The 20,954-nt window shown below is 42.4% G+C and overlaps 1 protein-coding gene across 9 annotated transcripts in view; it reads right to left on the bottom strand.

Moving 5' to 3' along the window:
• Positions 1–20,954, bottom strand: part of VPS8 (VPS8 subunit of CORVET complex) — a 255,683-nt gene that overhangs the window by 132,412 nt on the left and 102,317 nt on the right. For 6 of the 9 annotated variants that reach the window (XM_014592532.2, XM_006160772.3, XM_014592537.2 and 3 more), the window contains 4 exons: positions 15,995–16,037; positions 13,787–13,859; positions 13,401–13,520; positions 3,834–3,905 (listed from right to left, as the gene is read on the bottom strand). In XM_014592532.2, coding sequence (XP_014448018.1) covers positions 3,834–3,905; positions 13,401–13,520; positions 13,787–13,859; positions 15,995–16,037 — 308 coding nt within the window. Of the gene's footprint in view, positions 1–3,833; positions 3,906–13,400; positions 13,521–13,786; positions 13,860–15,994; positions 16,038–16,905; positions 16,949–20,954 lie in introns of all 9 variants that reach the window. The other 3 variants (XM_014592535.2, XM_014592539.2, XM_014592540.2) reach the window with 1 other exon arrangement.

Raw genomic sequence — 20,954 nt, 5'->3', positions numbered from 1 at the left:
CTCGGCATCTTGGGGCACGCACGCACACGCGCCCAGCATGAGTTTAAGCCACCGGGTCCGGGACATGAACCTTGGTCAGATACATGGGAGTCCAGCGACATAGCCATTACGCTAACTGCTGGTCCCCTGAATTGGCTCCTTCTAACTTCTGTTTCCCGATCTTAACAAAAATCTGTAAAAAGCACTTATTTTCTTCACTTAATCATGTGATAAAAGAATGCACTGACACGCTTACACTCCCAGGGCCCTCAGTTCTTCGGGGATGAACCAAAGGGCTAGTATCATCACTTTAAAAAGTGTCTTGAACTTCATGGAACTAAGATTGAGGAATAGTTTATATTTTTTTATCTTTTAAGTCTATTTTTCTATGAATTTTCTGAAGTTCATGTGTGCATGTTGTATAAGCATGTGTGAGTATACACATACACAGGAACACAAAAATTCCGATTCATAATATCCAAAGAGCTTTCACCAGCTGTAAAATACGCAGCCAGCACCCGCCTGCACTGTGCAGGCCCCTCTTCGGACTCAACTCCTGGGCCCAGCTCCTGTCCTCTCTGCCTTCAGCCCTTCCTCCTGCTCTCTAAACGTAAGCGCCTGAGGCCTGGTTCTACACACGCCTTTTAATAGTTCTAACTCACAGTCCAGCCCCTGGCCGCCAAGGAAATGTCTAATTTGTCCTATAGCCTAGAAATTCTGGTTTCCCTCCATTTCCTCTCTTTGACCTATTCTAGAGATAAGGCTTATAAATTGTTCTGGTCTATTGTGTAAAAAGTCACAAATGAACAGTTTTTTCTCTCTGTCTGTAGCCATTCAGCCGTAACAGTGTCCAGTCACCTGCTCTCCAATCACTGCCTATACTCCTACTCTCTTTATTTTTTCCTCCAAGGTTTTTGTCATGGGGTATGTGCACTTGCTGGAGAGAGACACAGAGATAGGGAAAGTGAGACATAATCCCCCAGGAGATGGTCATGCCATAATCCCTTCTCCTCCATTCTCCTCCTGAGATTTTGGGCATGCATGCAAACATGCCCTGCGTGATTTTTAAGCTGCCAGGTCTGGGACTCTGACCCAGCCCTAACCATCAGGCCACCCACTGGCCCTATCTGCCTATGCTTATTAGCTCCCTCAAAAGTACACTTAAATTGGCCAGTTGGGGGGACAGTCCAGAGCATACTGGATTGCAGTACTGAAAGTCACATGGTCAACTGTGGGCTTAGATTCCCAAGTTGGACTAAAGACAAACTGGGCATACATGCGGGTACCCAAACTCCTGAGCAGCTGGAGGGCTGTGTAAAGGGGATGGTAGATAATGAGACGCTGTCCAAGGTGCTTGCTCACTCTTGTTCTCCCACGTGTGGACATGTGCTACGTAAGGGAAAAGGAAAAGGGACAAAAAAGTGCAGTACACTTAACAAATTAGGACAACTCTATCACTAGAAATGAGAACTATAATCCCAAAAGTTGTGGGATCATTCAGTCCTCATTGATTCAAGCTAAATATTACCAGGACAATACATAAGGATGGAAATTCACCAACAGGAACTGCAGTTTAAGTACTCTATAGAGACTGTTTTGTTCTCTTCATTTGGACCATTGTTTTAACTTAGTGTAGGTTTAAAGTAAAATTCCAATTTACTCAACTTACAAATGCTACCCAAGCATCTTAGGTTCCAGGCATCAAGGTGACATGCTGTAGGCATGCTGAAACAATGACCAAAGCCATTAATACTACGATTCACGGTCTCCACCTACAAGAAGCTCAGGTCCAGGAAGGAAGACACCTAAACCATGACAATACGGGTAACTGTGTAGCATAAACTGTGTGAAGACAACATCCAACCTGGAAGTGGGGATGAGGGTTTGAAGAGCTTCTCATGGATGATATTTGAGTTAAGTCTTAGAAATTTGAGTTAAGTCTTAGGAATTTGCTAGTCAGTGAAAGCAAAAGAAAAGGCTTGAAGAGCTAAAAGAAAGCCCATTCAAAGAACAAAAACCATGAAGACAACACAGTCTAGCAAATTCCATTAACTTAATGTGGTTGAGTAATACATAACATAGGGAACAGTGGTGGGGGTAAGGAGGTGGGTAGCAGAGTGGATCAATTATAGAAGAGTCAAGGACCAGAAAGTATAGAAGGATCTTATGTCAAGTTAGTTTAGATGGGTATGGCAGAAATTACGACCTAGGCTCCAACATCTAATCTTCCCTAATTGAAATTAACTCCTTATTTTTAGATACGCACATGGTTACTGAGAATGCAGACTACATTTCTCCATCTCTCTTAGCAGCTTAAGGATTCATGTATCTAAATTCTAGGAAATACGATGTAAGCAGAAATGTAGCATACAGCTTCCAAGACATTCCTTAAAGAGGGGGACACTCTATCTTTTTATGCACTTTGGTTGGCTAAATGCAAAAGTAGTAGTTGGAGCCTGAGCACCACATTAGACCAAAAAACAGAAATCACGCACTAATAAGGAATCTGTATCTTGAAAGATGAGCTGATGAAGCCATTTGACTAGATTAGGTTGCCCATCTCTAGGCTTATTAAAGAAAAACAAAGTTCCAACACGATTAAGTTATTTTATCTATTTTTATACTTTTCTCACAACAGAACTTAAATACCAACTGATCTAAAAGAACCACAGAAAAATATTAGGCAGAAGAGAGACAAGATCATAAATTAACAGAGGATAAGATTAGAAATGGGGAGATCGTTTAGCAAAGTATTTTGGAAATCTAGGTAAAAATTCTCCATGGGGCCAGTACCTTGGCATAGTGGTTAAGTGCTGTGAATAGAAGCCCATGTCCCAAATGGCTGATGACAGTTCAAATTCTGGTCCCAATGGCTTGAAAAGCATGTTGGGTATATGTGCATTTGTGCCCAGATCATGACAGGATGGAGAAACAGAGGAAAAGGGATTGTGGTATGACCACACCACATGGGGGAGGGCGCTTTCTCTCTCTCAATCTCTCTCTCTCTCTGGTGAGGATACAGCCTCTGACAATTGAAAAATCAATTCTCCATGTGAGCCACCAAAATGGCAACATCTGAGAACTCAGAAATCCTAGTCTCATATTCATCACTGACTACCTTACAAGCTTAATAAACAGCTCAGATGAGATCACGTATAGAAACATGTTTTCAATATATACAGAGCTATTATAAAAGTAATACACTGACCTTATGTATAACTAGAAAACATCTTAATTCTGGTCTCTTGCCCAAAATAATATAAAAGTGATTTTAAAAGAAAAAAACCTCTATAGTACAGACAGGAGGAAACTGGCCCGCTTAAAAGTCATATAGATGACAAGAAAAAGAACCTGTCTCTGCATTCACTCATTAGCAACAGCACGAATCTCAAAATAGCTTTTTACTGAACGAAGTCAGACTGAGACTGGGATGACCACCTCCGTGTGCTGTAAGTCACTATTAAGTGTCACGGTAAAATACGGCACTACCTAGCAACAAAGTGATGTTCACGTAAGACAGAGGACAGGCTTCGTATGAATGATTTTCTTAAAGCACTCTAAAGTTGGTCTCTGTTATTACACATACTCACACTAACACAGCAATTACTACAATATCCATTTCCCAAGAGAAGTGCTACGTATCCTCATATCCAGTCTAATGTAGATATGTTAAATTTTTAAAAATAAAATGATTAGTTTTTTATTCAGTTCTTGAGGACAAAGACACTGTAATAAAATTTAAGATATGACTATAATGACTCACTAAACAAGATTATTTTACAACCTACTATAAAACAATTCAACTATCTTAATAAAAATATCCATATAAAGATTTGTATTCTTTGAATACTTACTTTCAACAAAATATCCACAATTCGCTGTTGATATTCCACAGCTTGCTTGTCATTTTTAAAATCTTCAAACGTCTAAGGGAGAAAAAAATTTTTTAAGTGATTACTATTTACAAATTTAGAGGTAAACAAGTTATTAATTTTTTGCTAGTAAAATTCAAGTAGTAAATTTCCAAATAAGATACCATTCTTCTCAGATGTTTTCTTATACACCTTTCACGATAAATGAAGTCATTTGGTGAGTCAAGTAGAAAGCTATCACATTTAATATTGTATGGTATTCCAAGACTTTAAAAAATCAGTAAGAAGTATAAAAATATAGTGCTTATCACACAACCAAAGAGCCATCTGAGAAAACGAGTGAGGCAGTCCATCAGCAAAGGAAAGAGGAAGCACACTTGGCACAAGGTGATTTGGAAGCAAGGGTTTGAGAGCAGAAGGATGAAATCCCGTGTGCTCAGCCATCCTTCAAACCAGGTTATTTTGAAGTAGCTGAAATACTGTTTATCAACTGTCATGACAAATAATTTTCGTAATTTCCATGACGGCTAAGAAAAAATTATTATAGTAAGATTGTCAAAATGTTAAAATCTTTAGCCCACTGACAAGGGCTATATGTCCTCTTCTGAAAGTGCTGCCAAGTATAGCCCTTTTTATTTTGTGTCTCTGCTCAAGTATAGCGAAGTGTCTTTTTAAAATTGTTATTTTCAAACATCAAAGTAAATGACAGCACCAAACTCTGAAAATATATGATAGCATAAGGTCACAGAAATACCTAGTATATTTAAGATGCAAATATGAAGAAATTAAAATTGTAACCACTATCAAAAAAATTAAATAAAAGTATTTATGGGGCCAGCAGATGGCACCATGGTTCCATAGCTGGACTCCCACATAGCTGACTGCAGTTAGAGTCCTGGACCCGGTGGCTTTGAACTCACGCTAGGCGCATGTGCGTGGGTACCCAAAATCTTTAGAGGAGAATGGAGGAGAAGGGATTGTGGCATGGCCATCTCTCTGGCAGGGTGATTTCTTATTTTCTGTCACTCTGTCTCTGTCTCTCCAGCGAGTACATGTGTCCTAAAGCAAAAATCCAAAAAGAAGAAAAGAAAATGGACTCCACATTACCTCAACAGATTATGAAAAAAAAAAAAAAAAGAAAAGATCTCACGGTAATGAAATTTAGAAACGACATCACACGTCTATTCAAACGAGAACACCTGCTGCTCTCCACACGGGCCCTGAATTCCCAACTTGGCACCTTCGTGCAAGCTGTGCTGGCTAGCATGCCCTTCCCTTCCTTCTGTCTGGCACACAGTAGGTACTTAAGAAATGACTGTTGAATTGTCTAGTTAATTATTTACAGAAGAAAATAAAATGTTTTAAACTTTTTTTTCCAATTAGTCTACTTTGCTGTCAGTTAGTTGAGAATGCTGAAATGAGTTACCAAGGAGACTGTAGGAACTCTTAATCTAGAAAGCTCAAAAGGGAGGTATTTTGATGTTTATGTGGGTTAAATATGACCCTGCCTGAAGACATGGAAATACGCTAGGAAGTGTTTCAGTTCCATCTTCTTTTTTTTCCTTTTTAGAATTATTTAATTTTATTATTATTTTTAAATTTTCTATAGGACACACGTGCTCACCAGAGGAAGAGAGAGAAGGTGAGAAAGCAAGTCACCTAATTCGGGACTCGAACCATGATCAGCCATGTTGGGAGTTCACTGCCTTAATTACCACACCACCTACTGGCCCCTAGTTCTATCTTTTGATATAAGAACAACAAACATACAAATAAATGTGTGCGTACGTGTGTGCGCGCGCACACACACACACACACACACACACACACACACCTATCCCAGCCTGAGGAAATGAGATGTCACTTTTTTTTTTTTTTTTTGAGAAGTTTTTGCTATAGGGCACGTGTGCTCTCCAAAACGACAGAGAGACAGAAAGCGAGAAATCACCCCCCGGGGGGATGGCCACGCTGCAATCCCTTCTCCTCCATTCTCCTCTCGGGATCTCGGGCACACATGCACACATGCCCGGCGTGAGTTTAAGCCACCAGGTCAGGGCTCTAACTGAGGTCAACAACATGGGAGTCCAGCGACATAGCCATTACGCTAACTGCTGGTCCCTGTGAAATGTCACTCTTCAGGTACAAGTAAAGGTACTACTATCAGCTAAAACTACCACTTATTCAATTAAAATATAAAACCATAAAGAAGTAACCTACAGATGACAATGCTACAGTGTGGGAGGCTGCACACCAGCGAGTCTGCCGAGGTTTCTCAGAGAGCAAACAATTGCCATGATTGGTTCCCTCCAAAAAAACCTGACCTTCGAAACTTTGCTCTGATTGGCCACTAGAATCCCTCAGATTTGCATATCTGGCACCTCATGATTGGTCCAAAAGCCACCAATCATAACCCACCATTTACAACCCACCAGTATGTATATAACCTCGATGCCTGGCCCACAATAAACAGACGACACAGACAACCAGGAAGAAGACAACGACCAGGAGAGCCTGAAGAGCTGAAACACCGCACAGTCTCCAGACGACCCTAAAGAGCTGTAACACTACATCGTCTCCGGACAAGCCTGAAGAGCTGTGACACTGCGTCATCTCCGTACTGCTCACAATAGACAACGCAACCCTGAAGAGTTATAACACTGCATCGTCTCCATGCTGTACCTTGCTGCTCACAATAAACAGACGACACTGAAGACACTGTATCGTCTCCGTGCTGTAACACTACGCCGCTTGTCCCGGCTCTCACTCCTTCACTCAGGAAACCTGTTCGGCTGTACCCGCCCCGCCCCGCCCCCCGCCCCCGGGTCAGAACACATGGCGCCCGAACAGGGACGGGACACTACAGCAGTAACAAGCAGAAAGAGTAGCCTAACCACTTTCCCTTGTCAGCATGTCGTCCAGTTTTGAGATGGACATTGAGTCTGTTTCTATGAACGTAATTAAGTGGTGACACATTGCGGTGTGAACGCTATGATATGCTTAGTGACATATTTTGGAGGTAGTCAACAGGTGCTACCGAAATGGCACATCACTTTAGAACACTACCGTTCTACACAGATGCTTCTAATCACACGATGCTTGTTAGAGGAGTAACATGCAAAGCTATCCTCATGGAGAATTATAGTTTAAGTTCAAAGCCATCTGCAGGTCTGGGCACAAAAACCTCTCTTCTGTGGTCCCTCAGAAATCATTATGAGGTTTCGTGATAATGACAGCAAGCTAAGTCACAGCCTAGGTGTCAACAAACAAACCATCTCTGCAAACAGCCAAGGAGCTTGGGCTTTGTGGGCCATGTGCAGCTCTGGCATACATTCTTCTTGCTTTTCTTCTTTGTTACAACCCTTAAAAATGTTTGAAAGAAACTTCTTAGCTTGCACAGGCCAGGGGCCAAATGGAATCTGCAGGATGTAGTGAGCAGATCCCTGCCCCAATCTCTCCTCACATCCTATGAGACTTTTGTATAAATAAAAGACCAAAAAGAATCACCTACAACCCATGCTAACGGCAAAAACAGACAGCAAATTCCACAAACATCGACTTACATGTAAGTGGGAAAGTAAGCATTCCACCTTTAACATGCATTACACTCAGAGTCAGGCCGGAGAGGACTGCGGTGAAGAAGGAAGGTGCCTGTGGTCCTGCTGGTAGCCGAATGCCTGCAACCTCAAATAGAATTCATCTCTAAAAGAAAACAGGAGCCCATGTTTTTTGAAAGAGTGAAATCAAGTCTGAGGGCTGGTGGGTCAGAGCACTACCAGGAAAATAAGGGACCTGGCAATACGGATTGGAAGTCTTGGTAAGATATGTTTGGTGTTTTGTTTGTTTGCTTGCTTGTTTGTTTTTGAGGATGGAGTACTTTGGAATGTGGAGATATTCCTTAGAGACTTGAAAGAAAAGAAGGCCAGTAGAAAGGGGTTGAGATGCTGAACTCCCACATGGCCCACCGCAGTTCAAATCCTGGAGCTGGGAGCTTGAAACTCCTGTAGAGTGCATGTGTGTGCATGCCTAAAATCCCAGGAGGAGAATGGAGGAGAGGGGACTGCTGTGTGGCCTTTCCCCGCTGGGGAGTGACTTCTCACTTTCTTTCTATCTCTTTGGTGGCGATTTTGCCCTACTGCAAAAATCCCTCTCTCTAAAAAAAAGAAAATAGCAGCTCTAATATGATACTGTCAAGACAAAGTAATGCCCTCAGGAATGGGACGAGTGCCCTATAAAAGAGGTCCCAGAGAGGTTCCTTGCCCTTCCCTACCATGCAAAGGCAAGGCAAGAGGCGCTGATCTCTGAACTGGGAAGTGGGCCCTCGACAGGCCACCAGCTTCCTCATCTTGGACTTCTCAACCTTCAGGACGGTGACAAATACACTTGTGTGTATAAGCCACCCAGTCTACCATGTTTTGTTAACAGCAATCCAGATGGACTAAGACACAAGAGTTAGAGCAATCTTTTAAAGTCCCAAGTCGTGACGTTCCTCCTCCTAGAAGTTGTGACAGCTGCCTGTTCAGAGTGTAAAGTCCAACGTTCTGGCAGACTGTGAGACCCGGTGTCTGCCTCGCACTCTGGACCTGTTTCTGTACTCTTCCTGACACCCAAGGTGCAGCCACACTGTTATTAAAAATGACCTGGACATGCATTACTCTCATGTCTAAGTCTTGCACATGTTCCGTCCTGCCTGCGATGTTTCCCCTGCTCATCACCTGACTAGCTTCTGCTCATCTGAGAGTCAGCATGAACATCCTTTCCTCCGAGAACCCCCTTAGCCCTCCACTAGGTGTCCCTCCTACGTGTCCCTGCACCTCCTCGAAGACACATATCACACTATTACTTATCAACAAGTCTGGATCCTCTTCCAAGGGCGGGACTCTCACCTGCTAGCCAGGGTCACACCTCCCGGTTAGCACAGCTCGCGGTACCAGGCACTCCAGTATGTAAAGTAAATGACTGTTTTGTGGTCTTACTACAAACCCCAATATCGTAATTCAGACATCAGCATGACTCCAAATGTGCTTCAGCACTACCACGGCCATTTAAATAAAGATGATCAGGAGGTGGTGTGGTGATTAAGGGCACTAGACTGCCACATGGCTGACCACGGTTCGAGTCCCAGATCTAGTGGCTCGCTTTCTCACTTTCCCTCCCTTTCCTCCCTCTCTCTCTCTCTCTCACGCCCTCACTCTGTCCCTCCCTGTTCAAATTAAAATAAGTAAATAAAGTTAAACAATTCTTTTTTTTTTTTTAAAGGTTTTTGCTATAGGGCGCAGATGCTCACCAGAAAGCCAGAGAGAGACAAAGAGAGAGAAAGTGAGAAATCATCCCCCAGTGGGGGATGGCCATGCCGTAATCCCTTCTCCTCCATTCTCCTCTCGGGATCTTGGGCACGCACGCACACGCCCAGTGTGAGTTTAAGCCACCAGGTCCAGGACTCGAACTGCAGTCAACTACATGGGAGTCCAGCAATATAGCCATTACGCCAACTGTTGGTTCCTAAATAAAATAATTCTTTAGAAAATAATTAAACGAAATGCTTTGCCTTTTCTAGCACCCTTTCCAACCTGCCCCATCACTTCCTGTTCCTTTTCCGACGGGCCGGCCAGAGTGCCCTTCTGCTCTCCCTGGGCGTCGATGGGCTCTGAACCGACTGGTGTGCAGCTTCCGGTTCTTTCCCTTTATCCTGTGCAACTGAGTTACTACTTCTGATGGCAGATTTTCATATTTTCAGACTATGATGTCATAACCTTCTACTGAGTACTTATCTCTTTAAATGATTTAATAGTTTACCGTATTATTCAAACCTAGAAAGTGGCACACACTGACTAGAGAAATTTGCTCCATCTCACTAAGTTAAGAGTCACTATATTAAGGTAAATTTTCCCATGCTGGGTAAAGTCTCTTTACAATCTTAATTATGTATAGTGATTTAATGTATAAATAATAATGAAAAAAAATTTAAAAAATTTTTAAGAAGGTCTATTTCCCATCTTTTTTTCCCTCCAAATATTGTGTATACAGGTGTTTTTTCACATACTTATGAGCCTGCTGCTTTCACTAAACACTGTAAGTATATTCCATGTTATAAAAGAGCTTCTTATTTTGGCCAGAGGGCATGTGCCCTTGGAAGAGAAAGAGAGGAGTATGAACATGTGTGCACCTGGGAACATGTGTGCACCTGGGAACATGTGTGCACCTGGGAACATGTGTGCAGCTCCCAGTGGGGCACGGCTATCCCACATCCCTTTTTCTCCATTCCGTCAGGATATGGGTGGTGTGTACAGTGCACCTGGCATGGCTTTTAAGCTTCCGCGGCCAGGATTCAAACTGTAGTCAGCCCTGCACAGGCTTCTATCGCTGTGCTAAAGGCCCTGCCTTTAGTGAACAGCTTTTAAAAGTAACAACGACAATACTACTGGATTGCTGTAAGAGTCATAACGCATTTTTTTTCTATGCAAAAATGCATCATGACTTTTCCAACACCCCAGTATTTCAACTGGGAAAATACACCATGTTTTCCAGAATTAGTCCCATTTTCACAGACCTGGCTCACCAAAATTCATCTCCATTAACTACACAAAAGGGCATTTTCTTAGGAGGGAGCTTCTCCATTCCATTTCTATCCCAGTTATTGCCGTTACCACGACCACGGCATCTCCCAGGGTCCCGCTGCGTATTCAGCATGCCAGGTAATATAGTTTATGAAATCAGAGATACGCCATGCCTAACGGGGCTCTGCTGATTTTGTGTGTGAGAAATTTTTGCATAGGGCACATGCACTCACTAGAGAGGCAGAAGTGAGAAACCATGCCCCAGGGGAGAGGGCCACGCCAGAATTCCTTCTCCTCCATTCTCTCTCAGGATTCTGGGCATGCGCACACACACGTACTGCATTAGTGATAAGCTGCCAGGTCCAGGACTTGAATAGCAGTCGACTACGTGGGAGTCCAGAGATGTAACCAATATGTCATCTGCTGGTCCCATCTGTTGGCTTTCTTTTTTTTTTTTTTTTAATTTAAATTTATTTATTTGCATTCATTCACTGTACATCATTACAGCATACAAAATGAGATTTTCCATCCAGAGTACACTGTATATTGTCTCAATCAAGCACATCAACAAACATGTTATTGTCAACAAATCATTTTCCATTTATTGTTTTTTAATTAATCTAAATATTTTCATAGCAAACACAGCTGATATATACATTTCCATGAACACAAGTCCAACTTTAGGCATCCTATAAAGTAGCACGTAGCTGGGGCTACATATCTTACTGCAGTCATTGAATAGATTTTTTTTCCTGAAACTCTTTTATTTTTTTGTAAATTAATTTACATTCTTCCCCTAAGCATCATCACAGCATATGAAATGTGATTTCCCATCCAGTATATACTGCATAGTGACTTAATTATTATCTCCCCTCCTCGAGCGACTCTTTTTCATCCTAACAGGCAATCTGATTCAAACTCTTCACTTTGCGAAAGAGGAAACTGAGGCCGAGAGATGCGAATGATGTGCCCAAAGGCCCTAGCTGCCGAGGGACAGAGCTGGGCTAGATCCAGGTGTCCTGGGCTCCGACCCAGGCCTGACTTTCTCTTGCAGCACTCATGATTATTTCTCGTGTTTCTTCCCATGGACGCCCACCAGGCTGAGCCCAGAGCAGCCAGGCACCTCCTTCTACTAGGTGCTGCAGAGGATGTGAACGAAGTACAGGTCTTTCTGGATTTGCTGGGGGAAACTCATTTTCACCATCAGCAATTAGAAAAACTTGCAAATTGCTACTGAAAATGTGCTCACCCGCTCTGAACTGGTAACTGACATCCTTCCTACAGGGCTGTCAATCAAAACCCATACAGAAGAGCGACATGAACTTCACACCTTTTCTCACAGTTGACAGGTGACAGGAAGATGCTGAACTTAGAAGTCATTTTCATGACCTAATTTATAGCAGTTTTGACTGAGAAAAGTGCTCTCCTAATCAATAAAATGAAGAGAAGTACAGGCTCCTTTGAAATCTCAAGAGTGGAGTTTTTCTTGATTCATTTGATTCTTTTCAGGGAATTTTAAAACTTGGCAGTATGTGTCTGCATGAAGCAACTTGGAGTATTGGTCTCTGGAGCCAGGCAGAATTCAACTGGGGCTCACCTTTGGCCAAGTCTAATGGGCCTGGAAAAGTCACTTGACTTCTTTGAGTCTCAGTCTTGTCATCCGCAAAATGAGTGCAAGAATGCCATTTATTTTGTACGGTTTGCTGGGAGGATTCCGCAATGGTGCTCAGCTAGTGTGGGGCCCATCAGAAGTCCTCAAGAGTGTAGCTATTATACTGAGCCATGAAGGGGACACTGGTATTCACTTGGCAGGGCGGATGAGAGGATTAAATGAGGTAATGTACGTAGAACACCTGGTATATAATATTTGCTTAATAATAATAATACAAATAATAGTGATAATCATAAAGGCTGACACGCATCAAGTTCTGCTAAGTTATGTATTAGAACCTTATAGACAGCAGGGTGGCTGCTCTCATTACTCACATTCCAACGTATTGGCTGGTCCCATGGTGCAGCAATTAATGGAGCCAGTGACACAACTGGCCATGATTTGAACTGTGGCCCCAGAGGCAAAAACAAAACAAAACAAAAGAAACCAACGAAAAATAAATTCCTTATCAGACATTTCCATGATTTTCACCGAACTGCTTGTGGATGAAGAACAGTTACTCTTTTCCCTTGGAGGAGAGATATTTTCTTGCTTTCCCATATTTCTTGTGACCCGGCAGTGATTTCTTGTCATCTGATGGATGGTGTGTTTCTTTCAAATTCTTGAAGTTCAGTCTGAATTTTCAGGAGCAAGCAGACAAAGGTGATCTAGAATCTCTTTGCCGTTCTGTTGTGATCGCTGGTGCAGCAGATTCAATAGATATTGAGGAATATTTTAAACCTAATAGTATTTGGATGTTTAGCTACAGTGCCCTTAGATCCGTCAATTTCACAGTAGCCATGAAGAATCTTCTGATAGCCTGGCCTCTCCTGACACACTAGTTTTTTTGCTGGAGGCTGAATTATCAGTAGAAAATCTTCATTTCTCATGTGCCCTGAAATACCTAGTTTGCAGTAGCCATGAGGAATCTTCTGAATGCCTGACCTCTCCTGCCTAGTTTGTAGTAGCCATGAGGAATCTTCTGAAAACCTGGCCTCTCCTGCCATGCTAGCTTGTTTGCTGGAGGCTGAATTATCAGTAGGAAATCTTGATTTCTCGTGTGCCCTGAAATACCTAGTTCGCAGTAGCCATGAGGAATCTCCCCATCTGTTGGCTTTCTAATGAGTGTGGTTTAGGGCGAGGGGAGGGAGGGAGAGAAGGGAAGAGAGAGAAAAGACGAGATAGAAAATATAGTGCCACAACAAAATTAAGCATTTGAAACCTGAATTTACTGCTAGGGTATAAAAGCTGTACCCACATAAGGAATATTATTTTAACTTCTATTAAAAAATAATTATTATCCTGCCTCCTTTGAAAACACCTTAAAATCATACTATCTCTTACCAGTGCCAACACATTTAGAAATTCTCTTGTGTCAAAATGCAGCAGAGTCCGAACATGGGGGTAGATTTCTTCCTCAGGAGAGGCCTCTGCTGAGTGCAGGCGGGTTAAAAATTCAAAAACCTACAAGTTTAGGGGAAGAAAAAGCTGATTATTTTCTCATTTCACAAAGTATCTTGATGAAGCAATAATCTCCATCTGGATAAAATGAAGGCATGCCGAAGTCGACTTAAACTGCCACTACGCTGTATCCTCGCTCAGCTGTAATGGGCTCCCTCCTCTAACAGGAGCCCACTCCTGACCCGTCTGTGATCCTTAACTGCAATTTCTTGGCAGTGCATTTTAACAAGAAGCATATACTGTAAAAAGGCTACAAAAATAGTACTGACCTGGTTTTTAACCAAGGGAACAAGATCTTCAGGGATGTCACCCAGAGGATAGGCACGACCCGCCAGACAACAGCTGGAATGAAAGAGCGAGAACGGATTGGAGACAGGAAAAGGAATGCTCTCCTAGAGAGGAGCCCGCGGTTTCTCACATGTGGGCGACTACGGCAGCTCCACCTGAGCTCTGCAGGCTCAGCTTCCGTGAGTTAGGTGCAGCTCAAAACCAGTTCAGATGCGTCCTGTTCAGAAAATGTGGGGAACAGAGACAGCAGGGAGGAGCACATCCCGACTGAGAAGGGCTTCCCCATCTTCCTTTGTCCTTATGTCGCCTAAGGAAAACCCAAGCTGCACTACAGGGGTAAGAAGAGGGCCTATGTGTGCCGTGGAGGTTACAGTGGCTGGATCCCACTGGGTTAACACGTTGAGACCCGGATCCAGCAGCTTGAAAACCATGCCAAGTACCTACGTGCATGTGCCCAAAAGCCCAAGGGGAAAATGGAGGAGAAGGGGCTGTGGGATGGCCAATGCCCCTGCAGTGGGGGGGGGGATTCCTCACCTCCTCTGTCTCTCCCGTAGTGTACATGCCCTACGGCAAAAATCTAAATAAAAAGTGATAATAATAAAGGGGGAGGGCAAGAAGAAATGAGACTAAGGGCCTCATACCCAGCATCTGTAAAGAACCTGGTAGCACCCTGAAAGTACGATTTCCCTGTGAAAAGCCTGACGTTCTCGAAAACTTCCAAATAAGTAGCTCTAAGAATGGCGACTAAAGACAAGGACGGAGACCAGGCACTGCGGCACAGGACTACCCGAGCGTTCTGCACGGCAGTTCAGATCCTGGAGCAGCCTGAGAACACACAGGGCACAGGGCACCAGGACCCCGAGGAGCTGAAGGGCCAGGAAAGGGGCCTGGGGTACGACCAGACCCTGCTGGGGTGCTTGCTTCTTGCTCTCATGGACACACACGCTATCATAAGTAATAAATAAAAAGACGAGGACTACGCTAGGCTGACAAAGGTCTGCAAAACGTCTACAATAGGACAAGCCTTCAGGGAGAATTAGGGTCTGAAGAAAAATTTACTCCAGTTATATCTTTAATTCAGACCTTCTTTATAGCTTAGCTAATGCCTTGACTGGTAGGCTGAGTTGTTATGAATGTAAACAGTATTGTTCAAAAACTTCTGAACAACAACTCTTCTGATATTTCTTCCTTTTTTTGTGGAGGGAGTCAGGACAAGTTTTAAACCTTTTTGAACTAGTTACCAATTTTCAGTGTTAGAGACCAACAGATCCCAGTATATCCTAGAGAGTTTACAGCAGACGACAAAGCACTAGGAGAGAACTACGTCGGTCCTTCGGTACTGCAGAGAGTGTGGGAAGGTCTCCAAGTTACCTGATACAGGACAGGAGCTAAGAGGATGGTCTGGCAGGTTCTGCCACCTTCCAGTTGTCTGTCTACAGTTCTGAGCCATACACTCCATCAGAATAAGCTCCATTCCTCGAGTCGGAAGATGGTTTTACCTCTGTCACGAGCTACATTTTTTTTTTTCCAAAGAGACATTTCTGCTATAGGGCATGTGTACTCGCCAGAGAGACAGAGAGAAATAACCCCCCGGAGTGATGGCTATGCAGCAATCCCTTCTCCTCCATTTTCCTCCGGGGATTTTGGGCATGCACGCACACAGCGTGTGTTTCAAGCTGAGGGGCCCAGGACTCGAACTGCGGTCAGCCATGTGGGAGTCCAGCAACATAACCGTTATGCCATCTGCTGGTCCATCACTTTTTCATGATTTAAATCTCTTGCCCTTAAAATAGGGGAATAAAATAGAGACAACACCATCTCACAAAGCAGTAGCAAGACAGTCGACATCAGTTTCTCAACTTTAGTTGCATTAACATTTTGAGGTGGGTAACTGTTTGTGGTGAGGACTACCCTTGAGCACTATAAGACACTTAGCAACTTCTCTGGTTTCTGCTCCGTAGCCTCCTTTGCTACCCCTAGTTGTGACAAATTAAAATGGCTCTAGACATTTCCAGACATCCTCAGGGATCAGGAAATAAAAATCACCCATGTCTGAGAACCAGTGCTCTATGTAAAAAAAATAAAAGAAAATTTAAAAGCACTATGTAGGCAAGAGATAGTAGTATCTATAAAAATATAAGGAAGAAATATAGAAGGAACATATACACAGATAAATAAAAATCTCTTACCTAATATATACGAGAAGCTTGTTGCCCATAACAACTTGTTCATCTACAATACAAAGAAAAGTATCTTTACAATTCTTCCTCAAAACCTTTTAAGAAATATAATAATAAACCTTTTAAGAAATATAATCTTTATGTTGAATCTTCCAGTTGTCTGTCTACAGTTCTGAGCCATACACTCCATCAGAATAAGCTCCATTCCTCGAGTCGGAAGATGGTTTTACCTCTGTCACGAGCTACATTTTTTTTTTTCCAAAGAGACATTTCTGCTATAGGGCATGTGTACTCGCCAGAGAGACAGAGAGAAATAACCCCCCGGAGTGATGGCTATGCAGCAATCCCTTCTCCTCCATTTTCCTCCGGGGATTTTGGGCATGCACGCACACAGCGTGTGTTTCAAGCTGAGGGGCCCAGGACTCGAACTGCGGTCAGCCATGTGGGAGTCCAGCAACATAACCGTTATGCCATCTGCTGGTCCATCACTTTTTCATGATTTAAATCTCTTGCCCTTAAAATAGGGGAATAAAATAGAGACAACACCATCTCACAAAGCAGTAGCAAGACAGTCGACATCAGTTTCTCAACTTTAGTTGCATTAACATTTTGAGGTGGGTAACTGTTTGTGGTGAGGACTACCCTTGAGCACTATAAGACACTTAGCAACTTCTCTGGTTTCTGCTCCGTAGCCTCCTTTGCTACCCCTAGTTGTGACAAATTAAAATGGCTCTAGACATTTCCAGACATCCTCAGGGATCAGGAAATAAAAATCACCCATGTCTGAGAACCAGTGCTCTATGTAAAAAAAATAAAAGAAAATTTAAAAGCACTATGTAGGCAAGAGATAGTAGTATCTATAAAAATATAAGGAAGAAATATAGAAGGAACATATACACAGATAAATAAAAATCTCTTACCTAATATATACGAGAAGCTTGTTGCCCATAACAACTTGTTCATCTACAATACAAAGAAAAGTATCTTTACAATTCTTCCTCAAAACCTTTTAAGAAATATAATAATAAACCTTTTAAGAAATATAATCTTTATGTTGAATAACGAATAAAATGGCATCTTAGGTGAGGTAAATATATTCCCAAATAACAGAAAGTTTAGATAAGACTACTTTTACTATTGTTTTTGGTATTTCCATTAGAATCTTGGCACGGACACAAAATCAGTATGAGTTAAAGGATACACATAGAAGAAATAGATACGAAGGTAGAGATTGGTGCATTGCTGACTTGACCATTAGCTCAGGACCAGCACTAGCTGGGGAGGGGAAAGCAGGCAATCAGCTGATGAGCTGAAGATCATAACCAATTAATTAGGGAACAGCTATAGTGTCTTCTATTTGTAAGATGGGCTTTTATCATCCCGAGCTCTAGGGATGAGAAAGCCATTGTTACTAAAAGTTTAAAGTAACAGACCTCTCAACTAAATAATCATTATGGCCCTTTCTAGTCTAAGTAATAATAAAAGTGTAAGGTTCTGTCATCTGGTGATACAAGCCTATTTCTTTGACAAAAAGCAATAAGAGAGATAATTAGGCCAAGGTTTGGGCCAAGGAGTTAAGGGCAATACTGGATGGAGGAGGAGCAGCAGTAAGGGAGAAGTGCTCCAGGGTGCTTACGGTGTGCAGGTTGTTCGATTTTGTGGTTGGTAATAACAAAAGCTGGCATTTCTATCTTTGGGATATGAATACTGGACATAATGAAAGCACGTGTACATCTTCTACTTTATCAGTAAACCTTTATAAATACAGTCAACCCTCCACATCCACAGGTTCTACACCTGAAGATTCAACTAACCATGAGGATGTAGCCAGGCCACACCGATTGTTATGAAATGGGGGATGAATTAGCTCCCTCAAGGAGAGATGCCCAACATGTTTATCTATATTCTCCTTTTCAGTTATATCCAATGCTAAGATCACTGATAAGTAATCTGGAGATGGTTTAAGGTATCTGATAGAACCTTATAGGTTATGTGCAAACACCATACCCTTTGTATAAGGAATTTACACGTGGGGATTTGGGTATCCATGGGAGTCCTAGAGCCAATCCTTCACAGACACTGAGAAACATCTGTCCTCTAAATCTTGATATTATTAATGCAGATAAACCTGGATTGCTCAAAACCATATGAGTAATTATATTTTGCTCCAATTCCCAATGTTATTTGATCTAACTCAGTGAGTATGACACAAGGTAGCAATCACCTTACTGGCAATAACAACATTATGTTTATTCACTAATTAGACAAATGCCTTTATTGCTAGAAATCTCAGGTAGAATGTATGTAGCTCATGAACTCCTGATGAGAGTTCAATTTGCTTGTTTAACATTTCCACCTCCATCATCCCCCTACCATAAGTTTCTTAAGAGCAGGAAATCTGTTACTTCCGTATACCCAGAATCTAGTACTATCATGTCTGGTACAGAAGTAGGCGATTAATAAATGCATACCGAATTGAACTGGCTTAGTACTTAATTTTCCACAATTTTTCTTTTCCCAGTATCTTCTTTTAGATATTTTTTCTGTTGTAAAAGTTCATCATTTTCTGTTGTAAAAACTCATCAATGGATTTTTTTTTCAATACTCTACTTTCATTTCTGGTACATATAGATGTGAACGGTAATTTTCAAGTTTGATTCCAAAAGATTAGGTTCAGGGCTGCTATTAGGTAGGAGGAACTTAGACTACACAAACGTGTAGCTGGCAGTACTAGCTTAAATAAGAAAAACCTAATGCTAATTCCTGTTCTATAACTTTGCTTGAAGGACCCAAGTGCTGGGAAGGATGAGTGGCCTAAAGATGACCCCCACAGGGAGCAGGTAGAAATGCTGGCTCTGTTGGAGCAACTACCCAGAACAGGATCAGTTTCAATCCTTCATTTGCATAGAAAGCTTAATGGACCAATGAGACTGGTACTCAAATTAACCAATTAGAACTGCACAAGTTTTGATTTTTGAGCCTTCATTTGCATACCTAACTGAACTGGGATGGGAATTATTCCTCTATAAAAGCCCACTGCCAAACCCAATCAGTGAATGACTGGTTCCCAATCCATATCTAGGTTGGTTTAGTACAAAAAGACCCTTCTAGCTCCTGCCCTTATAGGAATAAATGAATGGCAAAACCTGGAATAATGGAAAAAGTAACTATCTGAAGTTACTAGAGAGCGAGTATCAGCACCTGGTGGGGAGTTGAGACTCACTTGGAGAGACAGGCAGCAATACCTTTCTTTTTCATGCCCTTGCCCTGGGTAAATGAGCTGTGCCTATACACATGGTGGAACTTGGTGGAGGGAGGGTGGCGTGCATGGAAAACCCCGAATCTTTCTAGTCTAGAAGACCAAAGACAAAAATCAGAAGCAAGAATTAAGAGCTCCCTCCCTGAAGGAACTGGATTATGAAGAGAGGCAGAGAGGCTCTGGAACTATTGGATTTCACTCATGTGGAGGACTGGAGACAGGGTGCGTGCAAAGTGAATTATCATCACTTGTGGATTTTCACCTGTGACGAAGCACAGTTTGTGTGGCAAGTTCAGCAGATGGAAAAAGCAGCAACCTGTCTGGCCAAGGCAACCAGAAATGAGAAGTTAGGACATACAGACAGTTAAACAATTAGGTGTATGTTGAAAAGAAAAGGCCAGAAGGAAGAAACTCAAACACTGTCTACTTTCATCACCAACTGACCCCTGAACGATACATGGGAGTCAGAATCAAAGCAGAGCAGGTAAAGACAAATGCTCTGAGAAACTGGAGCTGTGACACAAGGATCAGTTTGTAGATCAAGCCCAGCCAAGAAAGTTACTTGGTGAAACCAAACGGGGAAAAAAACTCTCAGTACAGAAAAATAACAGAATGTAGCATTCGTATTCATGATACAATACAAAATCATCCAACATAAGAAGGACCAAGAAAATGAATATTCTCAAAGGAAAAGAAAAGAGAAACTTAACCAAGTCCAATTATGAGAAGAGCAAAATGTTAAAAAAGACGATTTTGAAACAGAGCAAGAACCCCCTAATGTATTTTCTAGGGTTCCTGAAATATAAAGTCCATTTGCATTGTAATGGCCCAGAGAAAGGAGTAAGTCTTCAGACTTTGGTTATGATAATGACCAACATGGACCATGAGCGAGGGCCATTTGACCTCTAAAATGCTCATTTAAAGGAAAGGTTTTCATTTCAATGTGTAAGATTTTTTTTTTTTTTTTGAGAGCTCACCAGACAGACAGAGAGAGACAGAGAGATAGAAAACGAGAAATCACCCCCCAGGGGGGATGGCCACGCTGTAATCCCTTCTCCTCCATTCTCCTCTTGGGATCTTGGGCATGTACGCATATGCGCCTGGAGTGAGTTTTAAGCCACTGGGTCTGGGACGCGAACCGCAGTCTACTACATGGGAGTCCAGTGACATAGCCATTACACTAACTGTTGGTCCCTGTGTAAGTATAGGCTGGAAACTGCTGGTTGTGAGCTCAGAGACTCCAGGCTGAACGGTTCCAGACACCTGAAGAGGGATTTGGTTAACTAAGGTCTCACCAATCAAGAATGTATATGAGATGATCATGCCCTCTTGAACCAATCACTGAACTGATCATGCGCCTGGGACCTCTGCCCCTAATTTTGCCCTTAAAATCGCATGTGGGGAACGTCTCGGGGAGACCAGGTCTTTTCGGCATGAACTGCCCACTCTCCTTGCTTTGCACTTTGCAATAAAGCTGTACTTTCCTTCACCACACCATGTGCCTATGGCTTGGTTTTATAGCGCTTGGGCGAGTGAACCTGATTTGAGTTCGGTAACAATTTTAAGGCAACTACTGAGGCAGGAAGAAAGCTGGAAAATGGAAGAAGTAGAGGGGCTGGAGCATCTGCCTACGTGGCTAGAGAGAAAAACCCATCAGGACAGAACATTCCCTGCCCAAGGAAATACTGGCAGGAGATTTCCAGCAGCGGC

This window comes from Tupaia chinensis, unplaced genomic scaffold, assembly GCF_000334495.1.
Source record: "Tupaia chinensis unplaced genomic scaffold, TupChi_1.0 Scaffold000708_1, whole genome shotgun sequence".
Classification (NCBI taxonomy): domain Eukaryota; kingdom Metazoa; phylum Chordata; class Mammalia; order Scandentia; family Tupaiidae; genus Tupaia; species Tupaia belangeri.
The sequence above is the reverse complement of the archived record's forward strand: the minus strand, read 5'-3'. Positions and strand labels throughout refer to the sequence as shown.